Below are 24,090 nucleotides of genomic sequence, written 5' to 3'. Positions count from 1 at the left end.
GAACCTGTAAGCCAGTCCCAATTAAATGTTGTCCTTATAAGAGTTGCCTTGGTCACGGTGCCTGTTCACAGCAGTAAAACTCTAACAAAGATAATCTTTTTTTCTTTTTTTCTTTTTGTTTTGTTTTGTTTGTTTGTTTAAGGCAGAGTTTTTCTATGCAGCTCTGGCTGTTCTGGAGCTCACTATGTAGACGAGGCTAGCCTCAAACTTACAGAGATCTTCCTGCTTCTACCTCCTGAGTACTAGGATTAAAGGCATCTACCACCACCGCCTGGCTAACTTTCTATTTTTTTTTAATATAAAAGATGCTTTTTGTTATATTTCTTAGTTGGGTTTGTGATGAAACACCATGACCAAGGCAACTTATAAAAGAAAGCATTTAATTGGGAGCTTGCTTACAGTGTCAGAAGATTAGTCCATCAGCATCATGATGGAGAAGCATGGACACAGTTAGTCATGCATGCTGCTGCAGCAGTAGCTAAGAGCTTAAATCCTGATGCACAGGCAGCAGGTAGAGAGAGTGAGTGAGATGGCCTGGCATGGGCTTTTGAAACCTCAAAGCCCACCCTCAGTGACACACCTCCCCCAACAAGGCCACACTTTGTAATCCTTCCTAAACAGTCTACAACTGGAAATCAAACATTTTAATATATGAGCCTATAGGGCTATTCTCTTCCAAGATACTATATTATGTATCTAAGGAACTATGGAAAACTCAGGGCATGAAAAAGTACTGCTGTATTTTCTTCTAAGAGTTTTGATATATTTTGAGTTAATTTTTGAAGGTACAAGATAAACACCTGTTATAGTTAGAATATGAAATACCCTCCACAGACTTACTTCCTGAAAATGTAGTCATCAACTGTTGGTGCTAAATTTAGAGGGTGGGGTCTAGGTGGAGGTCCTTGGGGAATATTTCTTATGTATGGCACCTTTCTTCTCACTCTCTCTGCTTCATATGTGTTGTGAGGTGAGTGGAGTCTGCCACATCTGTCATTTGCTATGAAGCTCTGCCTCATCACAGACCCGGATGCAACAGAGTCAAGGGCAGAGAGGGAGACTTCTAAAACTGTCAGCTAAAATGAAGTTGTCTGTGCAAGGTGTGTGTCACAGAGACAAGTCTGACAGGTCTGACTCACGCAGCAACTGATTTCTATCTTTTGGGTAAAGCTATTCTGCCTATTGACTATTTTTGATCATAAGATGTCAATAAATTTTGCAAATGCTTTTTCTTCAATAGTTAACATGATCATGAAAACTTTTTCCTTTATGCTATTGATACAAGTGTATTTCTTTTATTGTTTTGGATAGTGAACAGTTCTTGAATTCTCAGTGAAATTCCACAGTATCTTTCAGTAAGGCTGCTAGATTCCATTTGCTAATCTCTTGTGGATGCATGTGTCTAGATAAACAAGGGATACGGGCCTTTACTTATACATTCCTTGTATAAAGCCAAGGCTACTCATAATACCTTGTGATGTGTTTATAAAAGGATAAAGAGATATAGAATATTTTCTATGGGGGTGTGATGAGGTATGGGGGAAGGGGATGTCTCTGTGGGCCCTTTTCCCTGGGGGACCAGCCACAGGACTGTATAGTATAGAATAGAGTTTATTTAGGGCATGGGGAGTGGAGTTAAGATGGTAGTAGAGTAAGAGAAAGACAGAGAGGGGGAGAGAGTAGAGGAGTAGAGGCCAGCCATGAGCACATGGAGCAGGAGATCAAAAGAACAAGAGAGCAAGAGAACGAGAGAGCAGGAGATCAAGAGAGAGAGAGAGAGAGAGAGAGAGAGAGAGAGAGAGGGAGGAGGGGGCAAACAGCCCCTTTTATAGTGGGCCAGGCCTACCTGGCTGTTGCCAGGTAACTGTGGGGAGGAGCATACCTGGTTGTTGCCAGATAACTGTGGAGGTAGAGTTTAGACAGAATGCTAACACCTTGTGAAGTATTTCCTCCTTCCTTTTGTGGAAGAGTTTAAAAAGAATAGATATTGATTTCTTCTATCTTATAGAATTCATACTGAAGTAACAGGACACTGTGCTTTCTTTTTTTGGAGTGTGCGTGTGCATATGTCTGTATGTATATTCTGTGTACATATCAATGTGGATTTTTATACACACGTGTTTTGTGTGTGTGTGGTGGCCAAAGATCAGATGTCCTCTTCGACTGCTCCTCACCTTACTTGTTTGGACACAGGTTCTCTCTCTGAGCCTGGAACTCATTGACTGAGCCTGCCTGGCTAGCCAATGAACTCAAGGGTCTGTCTGCCTCTACTTCCAGGGAGGGGGGTCGCTTACAGAAGCATGGCACCATTCTTGGCTTTTTAAATGGAGATACTAGTGATCCAAGCTTAGGTTCTCATGTTTGCTTCCTAAGGACCTTACTAACTGAGCTATCCCCACAAGCCTTTTGGGAGGTTTCTGATAACTGAATTTATGTTTTCATGAGTCAACGTCGGTAGTTTGATTCAAGGAATACAACCAATTCATTTAGGTCACCACACTTTTGGGTCGAAAGCCTCTTCTCTTGTTAAAGTTTCATTTCTGGTTATGTTCACCGTAAGAGGCAGTAGCCAGAGGACTGTCTGCTTATAATCTCTTTCCTTTCTGAATTGTTGGCAATAATGTCCTCACTTTCACTCTGATTTGGTAACATGAAGCCTCCGTTCGTTTTTACTCTACCCACCTATCTGTCTATCACTTCTATGGTGCACATTCTAAGAACATTCTGGTTCTGCCGTCTTCTTTGCTTCTCCCCTCCAGTCTGCTTCCCATTGCTTTAATTGCATTGTTTTCTTTCTTTCATCTTTGGGTTTCATTTGCTTTTCTTCTATTAGTTGTTAAAAATTAGAAATACAGGTAATTTGAGGTCTCTGTTGTGCTTGCAGGCAGACGTCTATAGCTATGAGATGTTCTAATCACACCTCTGTTGTATCCTCCAGCTTTGGTAGACTGTGTTTGCATTTTCACTTGTCTGAGAAGATTTCCTAATGTTCCTTGTGAGTTTGTTAGCCGTTTGAGTTTGCGTGTGCCTTTGACCCTCCTTTGTGATTTTTATTTTCAGTTTTGATTCTGATCTATAGCTTTCTTTCTCTGTGGTCACAGAAGACGCTACTCACGATCTTAGTCATTCTAACTGCCAGAGATTTGCTGTACGACCCAGCTTGTGATTGATCTATGCTGCAGAGGGTCCCTGCACATTCAGAATAGGAACTCTGCTGCTCTGGACAGCAGTGGCTTACAGATGTTGGCCAGGTCCAGCTGTTTGTGGTATTGGCCAATTCCTGTTTTCTTTTTGACTTTGTACCTAATTTTTCTATCCATTGCTGATAGCCAGTTAATGAGATCTTCAACTACTGCTGTAGAATTGCTTGTCTCTTTAATTGGGTCAACATTTGTTAATATAGTTCATTGTTCTATATTTGTAACTACACCTTTCCTCATTCTTTTTTTTTTTTTTTTTTTTATCAGACCTACTTGAGTACCTAAGCTACTCTCTGGAAACAACATGCAGTTGGATTGGAATTTTTTTAAAAAATATTTCCTGCAATCTCACATATATACATATATATGTATATATATGCATGTGTGTGCATGCGTATATGTATGTGTGTGTGCATACATGTGTGCATTTTTGTGTATATTTATGTATATGTATGGAGGTTTGGGCATCTGAGTGCAGTGCCCTCAGAGGACAAAAGAGGGAGTTGGGTCCCTGCAGCTAGAGTTATAGGCACGTGAACCTCCCTAAGTAGGTGCTCAGAATGGATCTGGGCAAACGTGCTTTGTGCTCTTAACTGTGGAGCCTTCTTTCCAATCTCTGCAAGCTCTGCCTTTTGACAGGAGGTTTAATCTCCGTGTACACTTTAAAGTAGATATTGCGGAGATATTTTCTCCTTTCACATGGCTGTTGACTTCGTGTATATTTTACATCTTTGTTTTTGTGGACCCTCAGTTTTCTATGACAACTTTGCTTACACTTCATTATTTTTCCCTCTGTTGTCTGTGCCTTAGCACGGGGTCATCACTTCACTGTCACTGGTGCATATCTTTGTTTTTGGTTCTCGTTTGTCCCTCTTTCACACTTGTCTGTGTTTATTTCCTTTTAAAAAATCTGTTTTCCCTTTTAAAATGTTTTCAAGGTTATTTAAGTTTTAAAATTATCTTGAAGTGGTAATATGTAAATCCACTCTGAACTCCCTGCCAGCAGCGCGTGCTTCTTGATATGGCCCAAATGCTCTGGATTCATGAAGAAAGACACACACGCACACGCAGCCTGTAATATGCTCTAAGAAGCTCAACAGCTGGGCCACTCCCTAACTCCATGTGGCAAACACACACCAACCTCCAATCTTCCTGAGTTAATACTTGCTAAATCTCTATTTCATCTTTACTGTCCTGGACCCTGCTGGGCAGCCCTCCTGGGGCCGCTTTCCCCTTGTACCTACATGTCATCAGTCAGTCTCTCCCTCCTGCACCTTTCCTGCATGGTCTGTCTCCTACACCTTCGTCAGAAGAGGCAGAATCCCCTCTTCCTTTTTCCTCAGTCCCTTCTTGGAAATCCTAAAAGCCCTGCTTCTGTTTCCCTGCCCAGCCATTGGCAGCTGATGACCAGCCAAAAAACAACTGGGGACAGGCTTCCTTTAGTCCTATGTGCAGGACACTGCAAACAGGATTTTGGGTAAACATAATTAGCATGAGAACACAAGCCACTACATTATTTTTTTCATTTTTTTATGTGTATAAATAGTTTGCTTACATACCACATGTGTACAATGCCTAGAGAGGCCAGAAGAGGGTGGCAGATCTCACTGGGATTGGGGTTACAGATGGTTGAGTTGTTGTAGCGGATCTGGGAATCAAACTGGAGCACTCTGGAAAATCAGTCAGCGTTTTAATGTTGAACCATCTCTCTGGCCTTTAAAGCTGTTTTGTTAGTGGTTGTTGGTTAACTTGGCCTTTAAAACTAATTACACCTGTTTATAACAATCTAGTTGGAGCTAAAATTAGCTGTAGTCTCATAGTATATGCTATGCTATGGTATGCTATGCTGTGCTGTGCTATGCTATGTGCCTACCCAGCCCTACATTACCCTCTGCTACACTGCAATCATCTTTATGTTGTGTGCTTGCTATCATAGATATTTTTGTTATTATTATTTTATACATTCTATATGTTGTTATTTATATCTCATTGTTATTTTATACATTTGTCTCAGTCATATTAATTCATTGAGACCATGATTATTAGCTATGATATTATTATATATTATTATAATATATATCAGATACATAATATATTATGATATTATTAGACTGTGATGTTAACTATGGGTTAAGTTTTTTAAAATTAGTTTCTGTTCATTTCTTAATTTTCTCTTCATTTTTGAAGGAAAATCTTATGAGCTATAAAATTCTCCATTTCTAGTTTTTTTTTCCTTTTCCTGGTTTCTAAAGGGACCCTATGTCTTTGTCTCATTAAAGTCCTTTGTACTGGTGTTTAAAATTCATCTTTGTTTATAACAGTTGGACTTAAGTATGTTTCTGTGTGCATGGCTGTGTGTTTATCCTACTTTCATTCCTCTGTGTCTCCTGCTATGGAGACTCGAGTCTTCCACTATAGTTGAGTAGTTCTGACCATTATTTCTTCATATTTTTCCTGCCCACTTTTCTCACTCCTCTCACTCTGGGGCTCCCATTATGGGCACATTGGTGCATTTGGCTATAATATGCAGATCTCTGATCTGTTCATTTTTGTTTGCTGTTTTGTCTCTGTGCATCTTGGTCTGGCTTGATTTTAGCTGTCCTGTCTTCAAGGTCACTGATTTTCTCTCCCACACTCTCAACTCTGCCTTTAAAGTTCTTTGGTAAGTTTTTTTCCTTGTTTGTTTTTTGGTTTTTTTTTTTCATATTTACTATTGTTGCCTCTGTCCAGAGTTTCTATTTGATTCTGTTGTATAATTTTTCTGAGGTAAATTCTCACTGTGAAACCACACTGTCCTCACTCAAAACCGATGATCCTCCTGCTTCAGCCTTTGAGTGCTGGGATTGTAGCTGCATGCTGCCACATCCAGCTCCATTTTTTTTTTTAAATATAATTTCTATGTCATCAGTGATAGTCTTTACTTTGGAGACTTGTTTCCTTTGCTTTCTGTCCTATTTTTCTTTAGTTCTTTAAACATATGTAAGACAGTTGATTTAACCCCTTGTCTCCTAAGTCCAGTATTTCTTTATTTTTTTTCTTTCTCTTGTCCAATTTTCTCTTAATTTGTCCCTTCCTGTGAGTTGGTTCTACTTCCTCCTTAACATACTCACACTTCTGAATTGAAAAGAAGATACTTTGAACATTATTAGGATGGAATAGCTGAGGGAGACAGGTCCTCTTTGTTGACCTGCAGTCATTGGGTGGTAATGTTTAGATGGTTAGTAGCTTTATAGAAATATGTTTATGTTTAGATGTTGTGTGTAGTCACTATAGACTCTAAGTACCTGGAGTCAAAAGAAAGGGAAAGAGTCTGGTCTTTGTAGCTGGCTCTGTGTTCTGGCATACCTTCAGGGCTTACCCACACCAATCGTACTGCACTGCCTATCTCTCCCTCCCCTTTGGTGGTGTGCGTGATCTCCAGTTCCAAGGAACTACAGAAGTCTCTGACAACTCCTGCCTTAGGAACTAATAGTTTAGATGAGAACACATGTTCCCTTGGTGTTTTTGTTTTGTTTTTGTTTTTTCCCATGTTGGGTACCAGAGGTTGAAACTATGACCTTGTACTTGCTAAGAAAACACTTTACACTGAGATAAATCTCCAACCCGTGGATAGGAATATGTTCCTAAATACTAAGTACTCATCCATGAATCCTACAACCTTTAGGAAGCAGTGTGACTGTGGCCTTTGGGAAGCCTGAGGGTTTATTTTGGTGACTCTAGGCTGGTTGTGGTTGGGTAGGAAACAGATAAAATGTTCTTTATTACTTCCTTCTGGTGTGACACAATGAGAAGAAGAAGGTTTATTTTGGCTCATGGTTTCAAATGAATCTCTGGCCACCATAGGTGGAAGACACAGCAGAGTGACTCCGTCTTTAGGTGGGAGCTTCTAGTGGTGACTTGTCACATCTGGATGGACCAGGAAGCAAAGTCTGGAACTAGAAAAGAGTGTCATCAAAGGCCCATTCCTAGTCATCTGTTTCCACCAGCCAGACCTAACACCTTGAAGGGTGACAACCTTCAAAGCAGTGTTACAATCTAACTTTCTAACTGAGCTTTCTAACTGTAAGCCCTGAGGGGCAGCTCAGATTCAAACTGTCATACTTATTAGACATAGGTGGAGTAATGGAGCAACCTTCATGTTGGGATTTTGTTGCTGAGATGGGGTAGACAGGGAACAAGAGACATCCCAATTTAGTGGGTGAGAGCATGGAAGCTGGGTGAGTTTCCTGACATTTCTTGTTGTTGGGACCTAGGTAAAATATTAAGGCCTAGATGGAGTGTTAGAGCCTAGGAAAAAATGTTAGGACCTAAGTAACAGTTATCTGGCTAATCTGCCATTATAAGGCAACTTTCTCATATGTTTTTGCTGTTACTGAGAACCCTTCTAATGCCAAAATTGATTACATATTCTCTTATCTCATGTGCTCTTGGAAATCAATCAAGATAGAAGTCAGTAGAAATTCTTTGTATAGTTACCCACAATAAGCTTGGACCAGAACCAATCAACCATTCAACAGCATTTCCTGCACTTATGTATAAGATTTTATGGTATAAGCTGCCCTTAGGCTGGACCCTAACATAAGAGAGACACCTATTTGAAATAAGACTTCCATTACTCAAAGTGGTCAAGTAAAGTTTAAGTTCCCAAGACTTCCCTGGAAACTGACATCCTACTTGGCAGAAAGAAACATGTACATGGATAATTGACATTCTTGTTGGCAAGTTAAAACATGAATGTTAGATAAGTCCCATCTTATCTAATGCTAGACAGGTTAAGACATGAGTATTAGACATGAGTATTAGTTGGATGCACCAACCAATGAAAAAATGCACAACAAAAACATGTTCTTAAGGAAATCCCTAAATCCTGATTGGTGAAATTACTGGACACAGAAGTTTGTGGAGTTTGGGCTTAAAAACCTTGTAGGATTTTAACTTGGGGTCATGGTTCAGTTCTAAAATCTGGACCACATCCCTGGACAACCACTTCTGGGGTGTATGCTCAATAAACTATCCCTGTCTGACTGAGATCAGTGTTTGTGTGGTTCGTGAGGCAATTCCTGGACCCCAACATCATCTTGATCGCTGGGAGCCAGCCCTGGCTTGGGGGGGGATGATCTTCTTTCTTGTCCATTCTTCCTGAGGCAGTGAAGGGGGAAGAGCGTCAGCAGAGGGTAAGACTTGGTCTTACGAGATTCAGGAGTAAGACTTTGTCTTACAAAATATTTAGGGTGGCTGTATAATAAAAGTTTACTTATCTAAGTCTAAGTTACTATGCTACTGTAGCTGACCTGCCTTCTGTGGTCCTCTGAGACCAGAAACTGCAGTTTCTTGCACTTAGTACCTCATCCTAAAAACAGCAAAGGATTTAGTAAATAGCCTTTGTACTATCTCAGCAGGAACTGCTGGGTTCTAACTTATGCCTACTAGTCTGAAGTCGCAGGAAGAAAAGACACTTAGAGAAGTTATTATAGAGTTTATTACTAAGTGTAAAAAGTTTCCTATGAAAGCTATCTAAGGGGAAAAGCAGGAAGGTCCTAAGTGGGTAAAAGAAAAAAGTTCTAGTAAGGAAAACATTTTTCTAAGGGAAAAATTCTTCTGAGGTTGGGGGAAGGAAAGGAAGGAATGAACTCTCTTTGTCTTTAGTACTTACACATCTTTCAGAATACATGATCACATGGTACAAAGTACATCACAAGTTCCCACCAAAAATCAAATCATAAAAATAGAGGTTTACAGCATAAAATGTTTACATGCATATCAATTAGGAGTAATTATCTGGGTAAATATCCATCACCTGTCTAGCTCCACAGGTTCACTGAAGGTTTAAAACTATAACTAAGTTATTAGTGAAGTTTTGTGTAGATAAACCAAGGCAATATTTTATCTTCTGTCCTAGCACCTATAATAAATTGTTAGTTTCCTTTATATGACCTCTGGTTAGTTGTTTTACAACCCCTTGGAATATGCTCTGAGTAGGAGAAAGTCTGGTTACTATCTAAGAGCAATTAACTGGTGACACTTGGGAGACTGGCAGCGTTCTCATTGCAATTTTGACTATCAGAAAAGGACCTAATAGCAGTCCCATTATAAAAGAGCTTAATAATCATTGATATAATTTTAGGAATTCTTATAGGATCATCCTTAAGACTTAAGAAGTCATCTATTTGTCTACATAGCATCACTAAAAGACAGTACGCCTTGTGGATTTGCAGAGATCTGCTCCAAAGGGGTGTGCTATTGCTTAGTGATTATTATATATGTTTAATAATAATAGGAGAAGCATATTAATAGCAGGAGTCTTTCCTAAAATTAGTCCCTTATAGCCTTGTTGAATAGGGATGCACCAGTTGCAGATTATATAATAATCCTAGGAAAGCCATTTCAGGATGATCACCTGCTAGTTATTAGCTTGTCCCATTACAGCTCCTGACACTTGATGATTTTGATCAGAATGTCTTCATTTTCATTGCTGGACTTACAGTCTCTGCCTCACATGGGTTGCTGTGATGAGGAAAGAAGATGCATAACCTCAGCAAGAGGCTATGTGTGGATGGTACAAATAGCCTCCTGGCCATCCAGGCTACAGTGCAGGAAGTACACTGGGAAGAGGTGGGGTTTAAGTGAGTCTGTGATGATTAATGAATTAGGCATCTGTCTTCTGCTCTGGCCTTCCGTAGCCCATTTGGGTTTACGCATGTGAGGGATACTCAAGGCAGAGGGAGCAATAAAAAGGATGATCACAGTACCTAGAGATCTCTCTGACTGTCTCCATGTTCCCTTTCACAGCCATCTACAACTTCCAAGGCAGTGGAGCCCAGCATCTCACGCTACAGATTGGCGATGTGGTGCGAATACAGGAGACCTGTGGAGGTGAGTCAGTATTGTGTATGTGCCCCTCAGATGATAGACCATTCACTGTAAGATCCCAAGGCACCTGCAGTACTCTCTTCAAATACACACTTGAGTGACGTGTTTAAACACATCTTGCTAATTTAGTACAGTTAGCCCTTTGTGTCCATGGGATCTACATCCACGGGGGTTCAACCAACTGAAGACAGATGATATTACATCTGGAATATATATATTCAGCTTCTGTCGTTACTCCATAAGCAATACAACACAATTATTATTTTGTATTATTTATTTACATTTCAAATGTCCCCCTTCCTAGTCTCCTCTCTGCAAATCCCTCATCCCATCCCCCCTTGTTTTTCCCTCTAAGAGGGTACTCTCTCATCTATCTACCCACTCCCACCTCACCCCTCTAGCATTCCCCCTTTGATGGTGCAGCAAGCCTCCACAGTACCAAGTGTGTCTCCTGCTATTGATGTCAGATAAGGCAATCCTCTGCTACATATATGGCAGAAGCCAGGGACCTACCTATGTATACTCTTTGGTTGGTGGTTTAGTCCCTGGGAACTCTGAGGGGTTTAGTTAGTTAATATTGTTCTTCATATGGGGCTGCATTCCCCTTCAGCTCTTTTAATCCTTCCCCTAGCTCTTCCATTGGGTTCCCCAGGCTCAGTCCAATGGTTGGCTGTATTTGCATCTATCTTAGTCAGGTGCTGGCAGAGCCTCCTGCGCTCCCGTCTGCAAGCACATCTTAGCATCAGAAACAGTGTTGGGGTTTGGTGTCTGTGGATGGGATGGATCTCAAGGTGGGACAATCTCTGGATGGCCTTTCCTTCAGTCTCTGCTCCATTTTTTGTTCCTGCATTTCTTTTAGACAGGAACAATTCTGGGTTAAAAATTTTGGGATGGGTCAGTGGCCCCTTCCCTCAACTGGGGACCATGCCTATCTACTGGAGGTGGTATCTTCAGATTCTATCTCCCCTCTGTTGGGAATTTTGGTTAATGTCATCCCCATTGGGTCCTCGGAGCCTCTTGAGTCCCTGGCATCTGGGACTTTCTAGTGGTTCCCCTCACCCCTGTTCCTTGCTTCCCACTGCTACATATTTCTATTTATTCTCCTAGCCCTCTGGACTCCTCTCCTGTCTCTTCTCATACCTGAACCTGCCCCCCTTTTCCCTTCCCCTTCCCCTCTCCCATCAAGGACCATCCCTCCCTCTACCTCCCATGATTATTTTGTTTCCCCTTCTAAGTGGGACTGAAGCATCTACACTTTGGTCTTCATTCTTGTTAAGCTTCATATGATCTGTGAGTTGTATCGTAGGTATTCTGAGCTTTTGGGCTAATATCCATTTATCAGTGAGTATATACCACGTATGTCCTTTGGGGTCTGGGTTACTTCACTCAGGATGATATTTTCTAGTTCCATCCATTTGTCTGCAAAATTCATGAAATTGTCGTTTTTTAATAGGTGGTTAGTACTCCATTGTGTAATGTACCACATTTTCTGTATCCATTTTTCTGTTGAGGGTTATCTGGGTTGTTTCCAGCTTCTGTCTATTATAAATAAGGCTGCTATGAACATAATGGAGCACATGTCCTTGTTTTATGTTGGAGCATCTTTTGGGTATATTCCCAGTAGTGGTATAGCTGGGTCTTCAGGTAGCACTATTTCCAATTTTTTGAGGAACCACCAGATTGATTTCCAAAGTGGATGTACCAGCTTGCAATTCTACCAGCAATGGAGGAGTGTTCCTCTTTCTCTACACCCTTGCCAGCATCTGCTGTTGCCTGAGGGTTTGTTTTTGTTGTTGTTGTCACTCTGATTGGTGTGAGGTAGAATCTCAGGGTCATTTTGGTTTGTATTTTCCTGAGGACTAAGGGTGTTGAACTCTTCTTTAGGTGCTTCTCAGTTATTCGAAATTCCTCAGTTGAAAATTCTCTGTTTAGCTCTGTAACCCAGTTTTTAATTGAGTTATTTGGGTTTTTTGAAGGTTAGCTTCTTTAGTTTTTTATATATTTTGGATATTAGCTCTCTACTGGATGTGATGTTGGTAAAGATTTTTCCTAATCAGTGGGTTGCTGATTTATTCTATTGACTATGTCTTTTGACTTACAGAAGCTTTTCCGTTTCATGAGGTCCCATTTATCAATTGTTGATCTTAGAACCTGAGTTGTTGGAGTTCTGTCTAGGAAATTTCCCCCTCTGTCAATGAGTTCAAGGCTCTTTCCCACTTTCTCTTCTATTCAATTCAGTGGATCTGGTTTTGTGTTGAGGTCCTTGATCCACTTGGACTTGAGCTTTATGTAAGGTGATAAATATGGATCTACTTTCATGTTTTTTACATACAGACTGCCTGTTGAACCATCATTTATTGAAGATGCTTTCTTTTTTTCATTGTATATTTTTGGGTTCTTTGTCACCAATCAATTGTCTATGAGTGGGTGGGTTTATTTCAGGGTCTTCAATTCTATTCCATTGGTCCACCTGTCTGTTTCTGTACCAATATCATGTACGTGTGTGTGTGTGTGTGTGTGTGTGTGTGTGTGTGTGTGCGTGTGTGTTTAATCACTATTGCTCTGTTGTACAGCTTGAAATCAAGGATGGTCATTCCCCCAGAAATTCTTCTATTGTTAAGAATTATTTTCACTATCCTGGGTTTTTTGTTTTTCCATATAAAACTGAGAATTGTTCTTTTCATGTCTGTGAAGAACTGTGTTGGAATCTTGATGGGGATTGCATTGAATCTGCAGATCGCTTTTGGTAGGATGAACATTTTTACTATGTTAATCCTACCAATCCCTAAGCATGGAAGATCTTTACATCTTCTGAGGTCTTCTTCAATTTCTTTTTTCAGGGATTTGAAGTTCTTTCACTTGCTTGGTAAGAGTTAAACCAAGATATTTTATACTATTTGTGGCTATTGTGAAAGGTGTTGTCTCCCTAATTTCTTTCTCAGCCTGTTTATCATTTACAAAAAAGAAGGTTACTGATTGAGTTAATTTTATATATCCAGCCACTTTGCTGAAGTGGTTTATCAGCTATAGAAGTTCTCTGATAGATTTTTTTTTTGAGTCTCTTATTTGTACTATCATATCATCTGCAAATAGTGAAACCTTGACTTCTTCTTTTCAAATATGTATCCCCTTGATCTCCTTTTGTTGTCTTATTGCTCTAGCTAGAACTTCGAGTACTGTATTGAATAGATGTAGAGAAAATGGGCAGCCTTGTCTTGTCCCTGATTTTAGTGGGATTGCTTCAAGTATCTCTCCATTTAAATTGATACTGGCTGATGGTTTTGCTGTATATTGCTTTCATTATGTTTAGGTAAGGGCCTTGAATTCCTGATCTCTCCAATACTTTTAATATGAAAGGATATTATATCTTGTCAAATGCTTTTTCAGCATCTAATGAGGTGGTCATGTGATTTTCTTTGAGTTTGTTTATGTAGTGGATTACATTAATGGATTTTCATATACTCAACCATCCCTGCATCCCTGGGATGAAGTCTACTTGATTGTAGTGAATGATGGTTTTGATGTGTTCTTGGATTCATTTTGCCAGAATTATATTGGGTATTTTTGCATCTATATTCATTAGCAAAATTGGTCTGAAGTACTTTTTTCTCTGTTGAGTCTTTGTTTGGCTTAGGTATCAGAGTAACTATGGATTCATAGAATGAAGTAGGTAGTGTTCCTTCTGTTTCTATTGTATGAGGAGTGTTGGTATTAGCTGCTCTTTGAAGATCTTGTAGAATTCTGCACTAAAGCCACTTGGCCCTGGGTTTTTTTTTTTTTTTGGAAGGTTTCTAATGATTTGTTCTATTTCCTTGGGGGATATGGGACTGTTTAGATAGTTTACCTGCTCTTGATTCAACTTTGGTACCTGGTATCTGTTTACCTAGTATCTTTGATACTTGGTAAAGTCATCCATTTCATCCAGATTCTCCAGTTTTGTTGAGTAAAGGCTTTTGTAGTTTTATCTGATGAGTTTTTAATTTCATCAGTTTCAGTTGTGCCTCCCTTTTCATTCTTGATTTTGTTAATTTGGATACTGTCTCTGTGTCCTTTCATTAGTTTAGCTAAGAGTTTATCTATCCTGTTGATTTTCCCCAAAGAACCAACTTTTGATTTTGTTAATTCTTTGGATCATTCTCTTTGTTTCTAATTGGTTGATTTCCATCCTAAGTTTGATTATTTCTTGTAGTCTGCTCCTCTTGGGTGTGTTTGCTTCTCTTTGTTCTAGGGCTTTCAGATGTGCTGTTAAGTTGCTAGTGTAGGATCTCTCCAATTTCTTTATGAAGGCACTTTGTGCTATGAATTTTGCTTTTAACACTGCTTTCACTGTGTTTCATAAGTTTGGGTATGCTGTGTCTTTGTTTTCACTGAATTCTAGAAAGTCTCCAGTTTCTTAATTTCCTCCCTGATCAAGTTATCATTGAGTTGAGAGATGTTCCGTTTCCATGAGTATGTGGACTTTCTGTTGTTTTTGTTGTTATTGAAGTTAAGCCTTAGTCCGTGGTGATCTGGTAGGATGCATGGAACTATTTCAATCGTCTTGTATCTTTTGATGCTTGTTTTTGTGATCGATTATATGGTTAATTTTGGAGAAGGTACCATGAAGTATTGAGAAGAAGATATAGTCTTTTGTTTGGGGGTGAAATGTTTGTATACTAACAGATGTATACTATCTGTTAAATCCATTTGGTTCATAACTTCTATTAGCTTCACTGTGTTTCTGTTTAGTTTTTGTTTCAATAACCTGTCCATTGTTGAGAGTGGTGTGTTGAAGTCTTCCACTATTACTGTATGGGGTTCTATGTATGGTTTGAGCTTTAGTAACATGTCTTCTACAAATGTGGGTGCCCTTGCATTGGGGCATAGATGTTCAGAATTGAGATTTCATCTTGGTGGATGTTTCTTTCCTTTGTTGAATATGAAGTGTCCTTCCCCATCTTGTTTGATAACTTTTGGTTGAACATCTATTTTTTTGGATATTAGAATGGCGATTCATGCTTGTTTCTTGGAACCATTTGCTTAGAAAATCTTTTTCCAGCTTTTACTTTGAGGTAGTGTCTGTCTTTGTCATTTAGGTATGTTTCTTGAATGCAGCAAAATGCGATCCAGCAAAATGGATCCTGGTTGCATGTCCAGTCTGTTAGCTTATGTCTTCTTATTGAGAACTTGAGTCTATTGATTTTGTAAGATATTAAAGGCATATGATTGTTAGTTCCTGTTATGTTTTTTTGGTGGAGGTGGACTTATATATGTGTGTGTGTTTTTCTCCTTTTGAGTTTGCTGTAAGATGATTAATTTCTTGTCCCCCTCCCCCCGCCCCCATGGTGTAGATATTCTCCTTGTATTGGAGTTTTCTTTCTAAAATCTTCTGTAGGGATGGATTAGTAGATATATATTGCTTAAATTTGGTTTTCTTATGGAATAGTTTGATTTTTTTCCATCTAATGATTGAGAGTTTTGCTGGGTATAGTAGCCTGGGCTGGCATTTGTGTTCTCTTAGGGTCTATATGACTTCTGTCCATGATCTTTTGGCTTTTAGAGTATCTGTTGAGAAGTCTGGTGTAATTCTGATAGGTCTGCCTTTATATGCTACTTGGTATTTTCCCCTTACAGCTTTTAATATTCTTTCTTTGTTCTGTGCATTTAGTGTTTTGACTATTATGTGATGGAAGGATTTTCTTTTCTGGTCCAATGTATTTGGTGTTCTGTAGGCTTTTTTTAACTTTATGGCCATTGCTTTCTTTAGGATGGGGACGTTTTCTTCTATGATTTTGTTGAAGATATTTTCTGGCCCTTTGAGCTGGAAGTCTTCACTCTCTTCTATTCCTATTATTTTTAGGTTTGGTCTTTTCATCATGTCTTGGATTTCCTGAATGTTTTGGGTTAGGAATTTTTTATGTTTTGTATTTTCTGTGACTGTTGTGCCATTATCTTCTATGGTATCTTCTATACCTGAGATTCTCTCTTCTATCTCTTATATTCTCTTGTTGATGCTTGCACCTGTAGCTCCTGACCTCTTTCTTATGTTTTTCGTTTCCAGGGTTGCCTCTATTTGTGATTTCTTAATTATTTCTACTTCCATTTTTAGGTCTTGGACTGTGTTGTTCAATTTCTTCACTTGTTTGATTGTGTTTTCCTGTATTTCTTTGAGAGATTTATTTGTTTCCTCTTTAAGGGCTTCTTCTACCTATTTAACTGTGTTTTCCTGTATTTCTTTAAGTGAGCAATTGATATCCTCCTTAAAGGTCTCTATTATCTCCATGAGATGGGATTGGGATTTTAGGTCAGCATCATGCATTTCAGGTATATTGGGGTATCCATGGCTTGCTCTGGTGAGAAAGCTGGGTTCTGATGGTATCAAAGTATATTGGTTTCTGTTGCTTATGATCTTGCACTTGCCTCTCACCATCTGGTTATCTCTGGTGTTAGCTGGCCTGGGTGTCCCTGTCTGGAGCCTGCTTCCTGTGTCCTTGGGTAGTAGCAGATCTCCTGGGTAATCTGTGGCCCTAAACTACATCGGATCTCCTGGAAGCCCTGCAGACTGTTGTCCTAGCTGCAGCAAATCTCCTGGGAGTTCTGCAGACAGTACAGTCTTGAGAGAGAGGAGAAGATAGACTGACCTGCCCCCAAGCAGGTACAGACTGGAAGAGAGAAGGCATTTGTACATAGAGGGGAGGAGTCTGGCATCCACTGGGCACCTGGGGGTGAGGGAGGTCTTATTGGATGTGATTATTTGGGTGACTATCCTATCTGTTGCCCTGACTGCGCAGATCTCCCTGAAGCCTTGTGGACTGTGTAACATTGAGAGGCTGCTCTGGCCCTAAGCAGGTACAGACCAGAAGGGCAGCACTATTATTATTTATATGACATTGCCACATGTTAGGAATTTGAAGTGCATAGAAATGATTTAAAATATGTGAGGCCTACCATATGGTCTATATAGCTATGACACCATTTTATATATGGGGCTTGAGCATCTGTGAGCTTTGGTGTCTACAGGCAGTCCTGGAGTCAATCTCTCCAGTATTCTGAGGAATGACTGTAATTAGAGTTTACTGAACAAAAAAAAAAGTGCTTTATTATTTTAAGAATGTTAGTTTCATAACAAAGGCCTAACTGGCTGATTTGATGTTTGCTATGCTCTGCGTTTGCCACAGTCAGGGGACCATGGGGCTTTGGGCCTATGGATCTTTCTAGATGTAGTGTTTTATTAATCTGTACACTATTATAAAGAAAAATTAGCATCATCAAGATTCAGGAGGGTGCTGTAAATTATCCTCCTGACTCCAAGAGTGAGGCTGTGCTGCACAGTAGTGTTATATAAATGCAGTTCCCAGTGGAGCAGGGTCTCAGGATGGGGCTGTGTCCCGGGTAAAGTGGCAGCTCTTCCTTCTCACAAAGCCACCCGGTCATGAAGCCAAGTGTATATTGAGTTGGGTTCACCCATGATGGTGGTGGTGGTGGCGGGGCTTCTTAATATTTTCTTAAAGACTAAATAGCCTTAAACTCATGAGACAGGCAACTGAAAATTAATATCATCTATGTTACACTTGATATTATGGGCAGACCTAGTGTGTAATGACTTAACGAGTTTCTTAATGTGTAAATGACAATCAGAAGACTCTACCATCCTGCATAGCCAAGCTGAACTCCCAGAGTTCTCTCCTGCCAGGCCAGCTTATGATTCCTCCTATAAAGGACACAGAGTTTGTTTCCTGTGACTAGCAGAACTAAGGAGGAAGAGGAGACTGGCTTGAGAATACAGGCCCTTTGCTATCCCCCAGAGAATCCATCAGATGAGGCCCTGGAAAGGAGTACAGAGAGGTATGAGACAGGTGTTCTGAAGGGTAGGCATTTGCTGGGATGCAGCAGCCAAGAACCATCTTGTCCTTTCTACATACCAGATACTGCCGGTCATCCCAGAGAGCACAGAAGCCTACTTAGTCCTCATATCAGGCCACTGGATAGGTAGAGTCCTTTGCATTGCTGGATAAGCTACAGGAGGCTTCCCAAGCAGTGGAGCCCTAGCTTTCTCTCCAGATTCGTGCAGAGGTGCTTGTGCATGTATGAAACACACACACACACACGCACACACACACATGCACACACAAACATGACATTCATACAAACACCTATAACTTCCTAACAAAGACACATGCATGAATGACATGTGTGTGAATACACGGCTATTCATAAACAGAGCCCCCACACAAATACATACAAATTTGTATACAAACATGTATACATACAAGCAGATGCAAACCAAGAGAATAAGAGAATAAAAACCCTTTCTTTGAGGAGGTTAATTTAGTATTTCATATTTCAAAGCAACTTCTAAAGTAGTCCCTACAGAGGAACAAGACCTGCTGAAACATGTTGTGTGCTTTGGCGGTATTCTTTTCTGGGTTGTTTCTTATCGTGCACTTTTAAGTGACCAGGGTACCTAAGAAATGCCCCAGCCCTGGCCTTTGAAGCCTTTTGAAGACAAAGGGGATGAGCTTGGTTCAGGGAGTGGGTGGGTGAGGGAATGCCTTCCTATAGAGTCAGGCCTGTTATTCTAAATCTACCACCCCTTCCCACAGCACAGCCCTGTGTTTTACATGTCTACTTCTAGCCGTGGCAGAAAACCTTTTTTGTTTGTAATCTTCTCATAAGTTTTATTTATTTATTATAACATATCTATTTTACAACAGAAAAGAAAATATCTTAAGCGATCCTAAGAGGTTAACAATGCTTAACCTTGGGTGGTTGGAATCTGAGTGACGATCATTTTGAACTTTCTGTGTTCCATTGTTTTTCCTCTATTGTTCTATTGGTTCCTCACCTGAAGAGCTGTGATCACACAGCTCCTGGACTTATTATCTGATAAAAAGGGGGAGAAGAGAGAAGCAGTGTTGCATGCTTGACTCAAGACCATCTTTTTCTGATTCTTCTCCTCAGCCAGTTGAGCTTGGAGGAGACCAATAGGTGTATATGTCTACGCACTATGGCCCCTGGTTACTTGGAAGCTGAAACTTTAGTGTCTAGAATGGATGAGATTAGCTCTTTCTTTGCTCCACGTTATGTTTTAAATAGGATTTATCTGCTTTGAATTCATTTGAGGGTCCACTCTCTGAAGTGTTATGCTGATGGTATTATGAGGGAGGAAACTTAACCGTGACGTATATAGGTAAGGCCTTTGGAAAGTAAAGTCATTAGGGTGGAGGCGCTATGAGTGAATTCTGAAAGCTTTGTGGAGAGTGGGAGAAAGACCACACAGATACAGAGGGATTTAGAGGCTGATGTGATGCACCAAGGAGACCCTCACTGGAGGCTGCAGTGTGCTTTGGAATCTTGAATCTCTAGAATCATGAGCCATAAATAGCTCTGTACTAAGTACTCTCAGTATGAATGGCGCAAACACAATTCTGATTGGGGGCTCTAGATATGAGTGGGTTTTAATATAAAGATCACATGTTATAATACAAACTCATATAGTTCAGAAGGGCTGACATCTCTCCAAATACTTAGTGACATCCAAAGATTCCAACCTCATGTCCAGCATGATGTGCACCTCCCTCCCTTTCCCCAGCTTAAATAAAGGTAGCATAGAGTATTCTCTTTCTCTTATCTGTCTTCTTTATTCAACTGGGCAGTAAGATGAATTAACTCATGACACAATAGCTATGCAGCTGGAGACTAAGGTACCGGATGCCTGTGACATACACATGTGATGATGCTTCTGGCAGGCATCCCAGCATGTGTATGTATGCTAAGACAACAATTCCCCATCTCCAAAGATACCAAGATGCTTCTGTCTCTACTGTCCTTGTTTTGGAGATGGAGTCTCACTAGTTTCACTATACATCTCAGCTTGGAACTGATTATATAGACCAAGCTGGCCCTGAACTCAAAGATCTGCCTGCCCCTGCCCCTGCCCCTGCCCTTGCCTCTGCCTTCTAAGTACTGGGATTGAAGGCTTGGGCCACTGTTAATCCCAAAAATGGGAGGAAAAAGACCACTGACCCAAATTAATTAAATTACTGTCAAATTAATTAAAGCAAGCTATTTTTTTATTCACATAGATGAGCTGCCTTCCCCTAAGGCAAGGTTTGAGAGGTTAGCATTGAATGTGAGGAAGACAAGCCTTTTATAGTTCAGGGGTACGTGGTTGGCATTTGGTGGGCAAAATAGGCAGGGTTACAGGAGCAGAATGTAAGCATAACAGTTTAGTTATGAAACAAAGTGGTAGTTACAAGGGTGGGCAAAACAAGGTAGTCATAGCAACAGGCAATCACCTAACCTTTTGAAACAAAGATAGGGTTGTAAGATGGTTATAAGCAACAGACGTGGCTGCTGTTTCTTGGAACAGGCAGTACAGAACCATTTGTAGTTACCTGTGGGGCATAGTCCAATCCTTGAGAAACAGAGGTTTAATCGTAAATGGAAATGAACCTAGTTTGTCTATATTATAAAATGGTCTTTATGCTTAAAAGGGAGGCAGACTGGTTCTTCATCACCATGTCCTGTTGTCTCCTAGACCACAGTGGAGGGTTCCTTCTGAGGTAGCTGGACTTATTTAGAATCTTCTTCATAAGGCATTCCGAGATGTATGTGGGCACTACACGTAATCATTCCCTGCCTGGTTTGGAATGGCAGGGAAAGTCTCATACTGATACTTGTGTATGTCAGGCCTGCCGGGTCTGTTATAGTAGAAAAGGGGATGGTTCCTCTAGACAGAGACTCCAGAAAGTGTTTGGACTCCAATTTCCAGTAAAATATGACCGTGGGGAACGGTGAGAAGAGAGGCTGCTGGGAGATTTGGGTCGTTATAAAGCAATGTGATATTGTACTCTTTTCTACAGGGAGTACCCTATGACACTGTTCTGGGAGCCAACTTTCTTACCTGGCAACATCTGCAGCTCTTCAGAGCTATCAGATGCCCTCACCTGCAGGACTGTGTGGGCCATAAGGAGCTCTCTGGGTAGGTGGGGAAGGTTTGAGTCTATCACAGGTAGAGTGGAGCACACTAGAGCCCACAGCACCTTTTGTACTAGCAACCCTGTCAAGGGTGATCATGACCCAAACAATGGGGACATTATGAGCTCTTCACAGGGGATCTTTTAAAGCACCACTGTGCCAGGAGGCCTCCTTTGTTCTGCTGTGTGCAGGAAGCAGCTGAGTGTGAAAGAGACTCTATTGTTTGGAGGGTGCTGCTCCACTCTTTGAATGTGGGAACCCACTTTTCCTGCTTTTTGAATGAGGGTGGGGCTGGGATGTCACTGAGCCTGAGTTCTGTCTCATTTATTCTGTTGTTATGGAAATAAGTTGAAAGGACATAAAAAAAAAAAAAAGAATGAGATTTTAAGTCTGTAGGTTCTGGAAACAAAATAGAAAAACATTTCTAACTTGCTGGATCATGGTATGAGTTTAATTATCGTCCAAAAAAGGAGACAGTATCAACTAACTTTTTGAATATTTCCCTTATGGCAGGCACAGGGAAATAGATCTCTCTGAAAGCTCCACATAATTTAAATTTGACAAGACAGCTGTGATTATTCCTATTCAACACGTCACTTGTCAATGATCACTCAGACAGTGGGACTCAGATCTTGATTCTAAGCCAAGCTTTGACTGCACACTCCTTTTCAAATACACACATTTTATTATCTATAGTTGAGGTATACAACATGATTGTTTCCTTCTTTCCTTCCTTCCTTCCTTCCTTCCTTCCTTCCTTCCTTCCTTCCTTCCTTCCTCCCTTTCTCCTTCTTTCCCTACTCTTCCTCTTCCTTTTAGATTTTATTTATTTTATGTATATGAGTACACTATCACTGTCTTCAGATATGCCAAAAGAGGTCATTGGATCACATTACAGATGGTTGTGAGCCACCATGTGGTTGCTGGGAATTGAACTCAGGACCTCTGGAAAAGCAGCCAGTGCTCTTAACCACTGAGCCATCTCTCTAGCCCCTTGTTATTGTTTTCTTAACTGGAGGCCACCTGCTGCACGTATTCTTCTTGACTTCTTCAGGTTAAGTATCTACTACTGCTTTGTAACTTCTTACCTATATCTCCCTTTTTCTCTACTCCCCCACCCCCTCCACTACCACGGTCTTGTTTTCTAACTCTACATATTAAGCTTTCATAGTTCTTTATTTTTGGAGATTATAACTTAATTACATTTCTCCCTTCTCTTTACTCACTCCCATAATCCTTTCCCCACTCTCCTTCAAGTCTATGGCCTCTTTTCTCACTAAAAATGTTGCTACTGTATACATATATGTGTATATATATGTATATGTATGTATTCACATGCATATATTCCTGAATATAACTTGTACAAGTCATATAATGTTTCTTGTGTGTATGTTTTCTGGACTGGTCCTTTGGCACTGGCCAGTTGGTGTGCTCTTCTTTAGGAGGACCAACCCTCTCACTCACAGCTTCCCTCAGTTGCCTGTACCTCACTGTGTTAGGTGGTGGCCTCTGTGGGCTTGTTCTTGTCCACTTGGGTATGTCCTCTGGTATCATCCTTGTTCAGCTCATATTTGGGCAGTCATGTTGGTGAGACTATATGGATTTAACTTCTGATGTTGCTAGGAGACACCATCTCAGAGCAAACTTCCTGACCCTCTGGCTCTTTATTATTCTTAGATGCCTCACACAGATGAGATCATACAGTATTTTCTTTTCTGGTATGTGCTTACTTGACTTAGCACACCATCCAGGTCATGCCAGCTAGCAGAGTCTCTTTTTCAAAGGCTGAATGATGTTCTGCTTGAATATAATACTTGATACACCTCTGTTTCTTTGTTCATTCAATGAAGGATGGGTGCGTCCTTTGCTTTTTTGTCTCAACTTTTATGAACAGAGCTGCAGACTATTGTAAACATGGGAGCACAGACATCTTTAAGAACCGATGATGTCATTTCCTATGGGTAGATGCCTATAAGAGATCTCATTGGTCATGTGGAAGTTCTATTTTTAAATTCTTTAGTAACCATCAGACTTTTTTTCCACAGTAGTTGTACTCACAGAGATGAGTACCAACAGTATACTTCCTACCAACAGTATACTTTGTTTCCTTGTTAACATTCATTTATTACCTCTTAACTGTTTGGAAATATCCTTCTCAGTAATCGCTAGGCAGTGTCTCGTGGTTTTGATTTGCATTACCCTGATGACTAATAATGCCCAGGAACTTCTCATATTCTCGTTGGCAGTTTTGTATATTCTCTGTAGAAATGTTCTATATTTTAAATGGATTGTTTGCTTTTGTACTACTGGGTCAGATGATTCATTTATTCTTTTTGGTATTTGTCCCTTATTAGACAAATAGTTTGCAATTTTTTTTTCAGTCTCCAAGTTGCCATCTGATTCTGTTCATGATTTCCTTTACTTTGTAGGAGGCTTTTAATCAGAGCCCATATTCTTAACCTCTGATCAAGTAACTGCTATTTGATTTTGATATTATTAGATATTTCATACAGAGGAAAGTAAAAGTACTCTTAGGTGCTCGTCACTTAGATAAATAGCAACATTCTTGCTTCATGTATTTCTTTAAAACATTCAGATGTTAGTTGGGCAGTGGTGGCTCATGCCTTTAATACTAGCACTTGGGAAGCAGAGGAGGATCTCTGAGTTCAAGGCCAATCTGGTCTACTGAGTGAGTTCAGGAACAGCCAAGGCCACAATGAGAAACCCTGTCTCAAAAAAGAAATAAAAACCCCCTAAAGCCCTTCAAACTCCCTGAAACCTAAGGTGTGATTGAAACCCACAGCTGATTATCTTCATTATCCTGTCTTTCCTTTTTGTCCACAAGCAAGCCATGGCTATCTTGAAACTAGAATGTTTTCTTCCTGTTCAAAGTTTTATATCTTTATTAGATGCATTTCTTTATAATTGTGTTATTTATTTATTTGGAATTATGTGTATGTGTGTCTCTGGATAGGTATGTGCACTTGAGTTCAGGTGCCCACAGAAACCTGAGATCTCAGCTCCGCTGGAGCCAGAGTGATAGGGTGTTGTGAACCCTTCA

General features: G+C 40.3%; 1 protein-coding gene across 1 annotated transcript in view; it reads left to right on the top strand.

The window, feature by feature from the left end:
- Positions 1 to 24,090, top strand: part of Dock2 (dedicator of cytokinesis 2) — a 414,603-nt gene that overhangs the window by 18,736 nt on the left and 371,777 nt on the right. The window contains exon 2 of the mRNA XM_028756478.1: positions 9,990 to 10,073. Coding sequence (XP_028612311.1) covers positions 9,990 to 10,073 — 84 coding nt within the window. The remainder of the gene's footprint in view (positions 1 to 9,989; positions 10,074 to 24,090) is intronic.

The sequence above is a fragment of the Grammomys surdaster genome, unplaced genomic scaffold (genome assembly GCF_004785775.1).
Source record: "Grammomys surdaster isolate TR1022 unplaced genomic scaffold, NIH_TR_1.0 126121, whole genome shotgun sequence".
In the NCBI taxonomy this organism is placed as follows: Eukaryota; Metazoa; Chordata; class Mammalia; order Rodentia; family Muridae; genus Grammomys; species Grammomys surdaster.
This window is presented reverse-complemented; position numbering and strand designations above follow the sequence as displayed.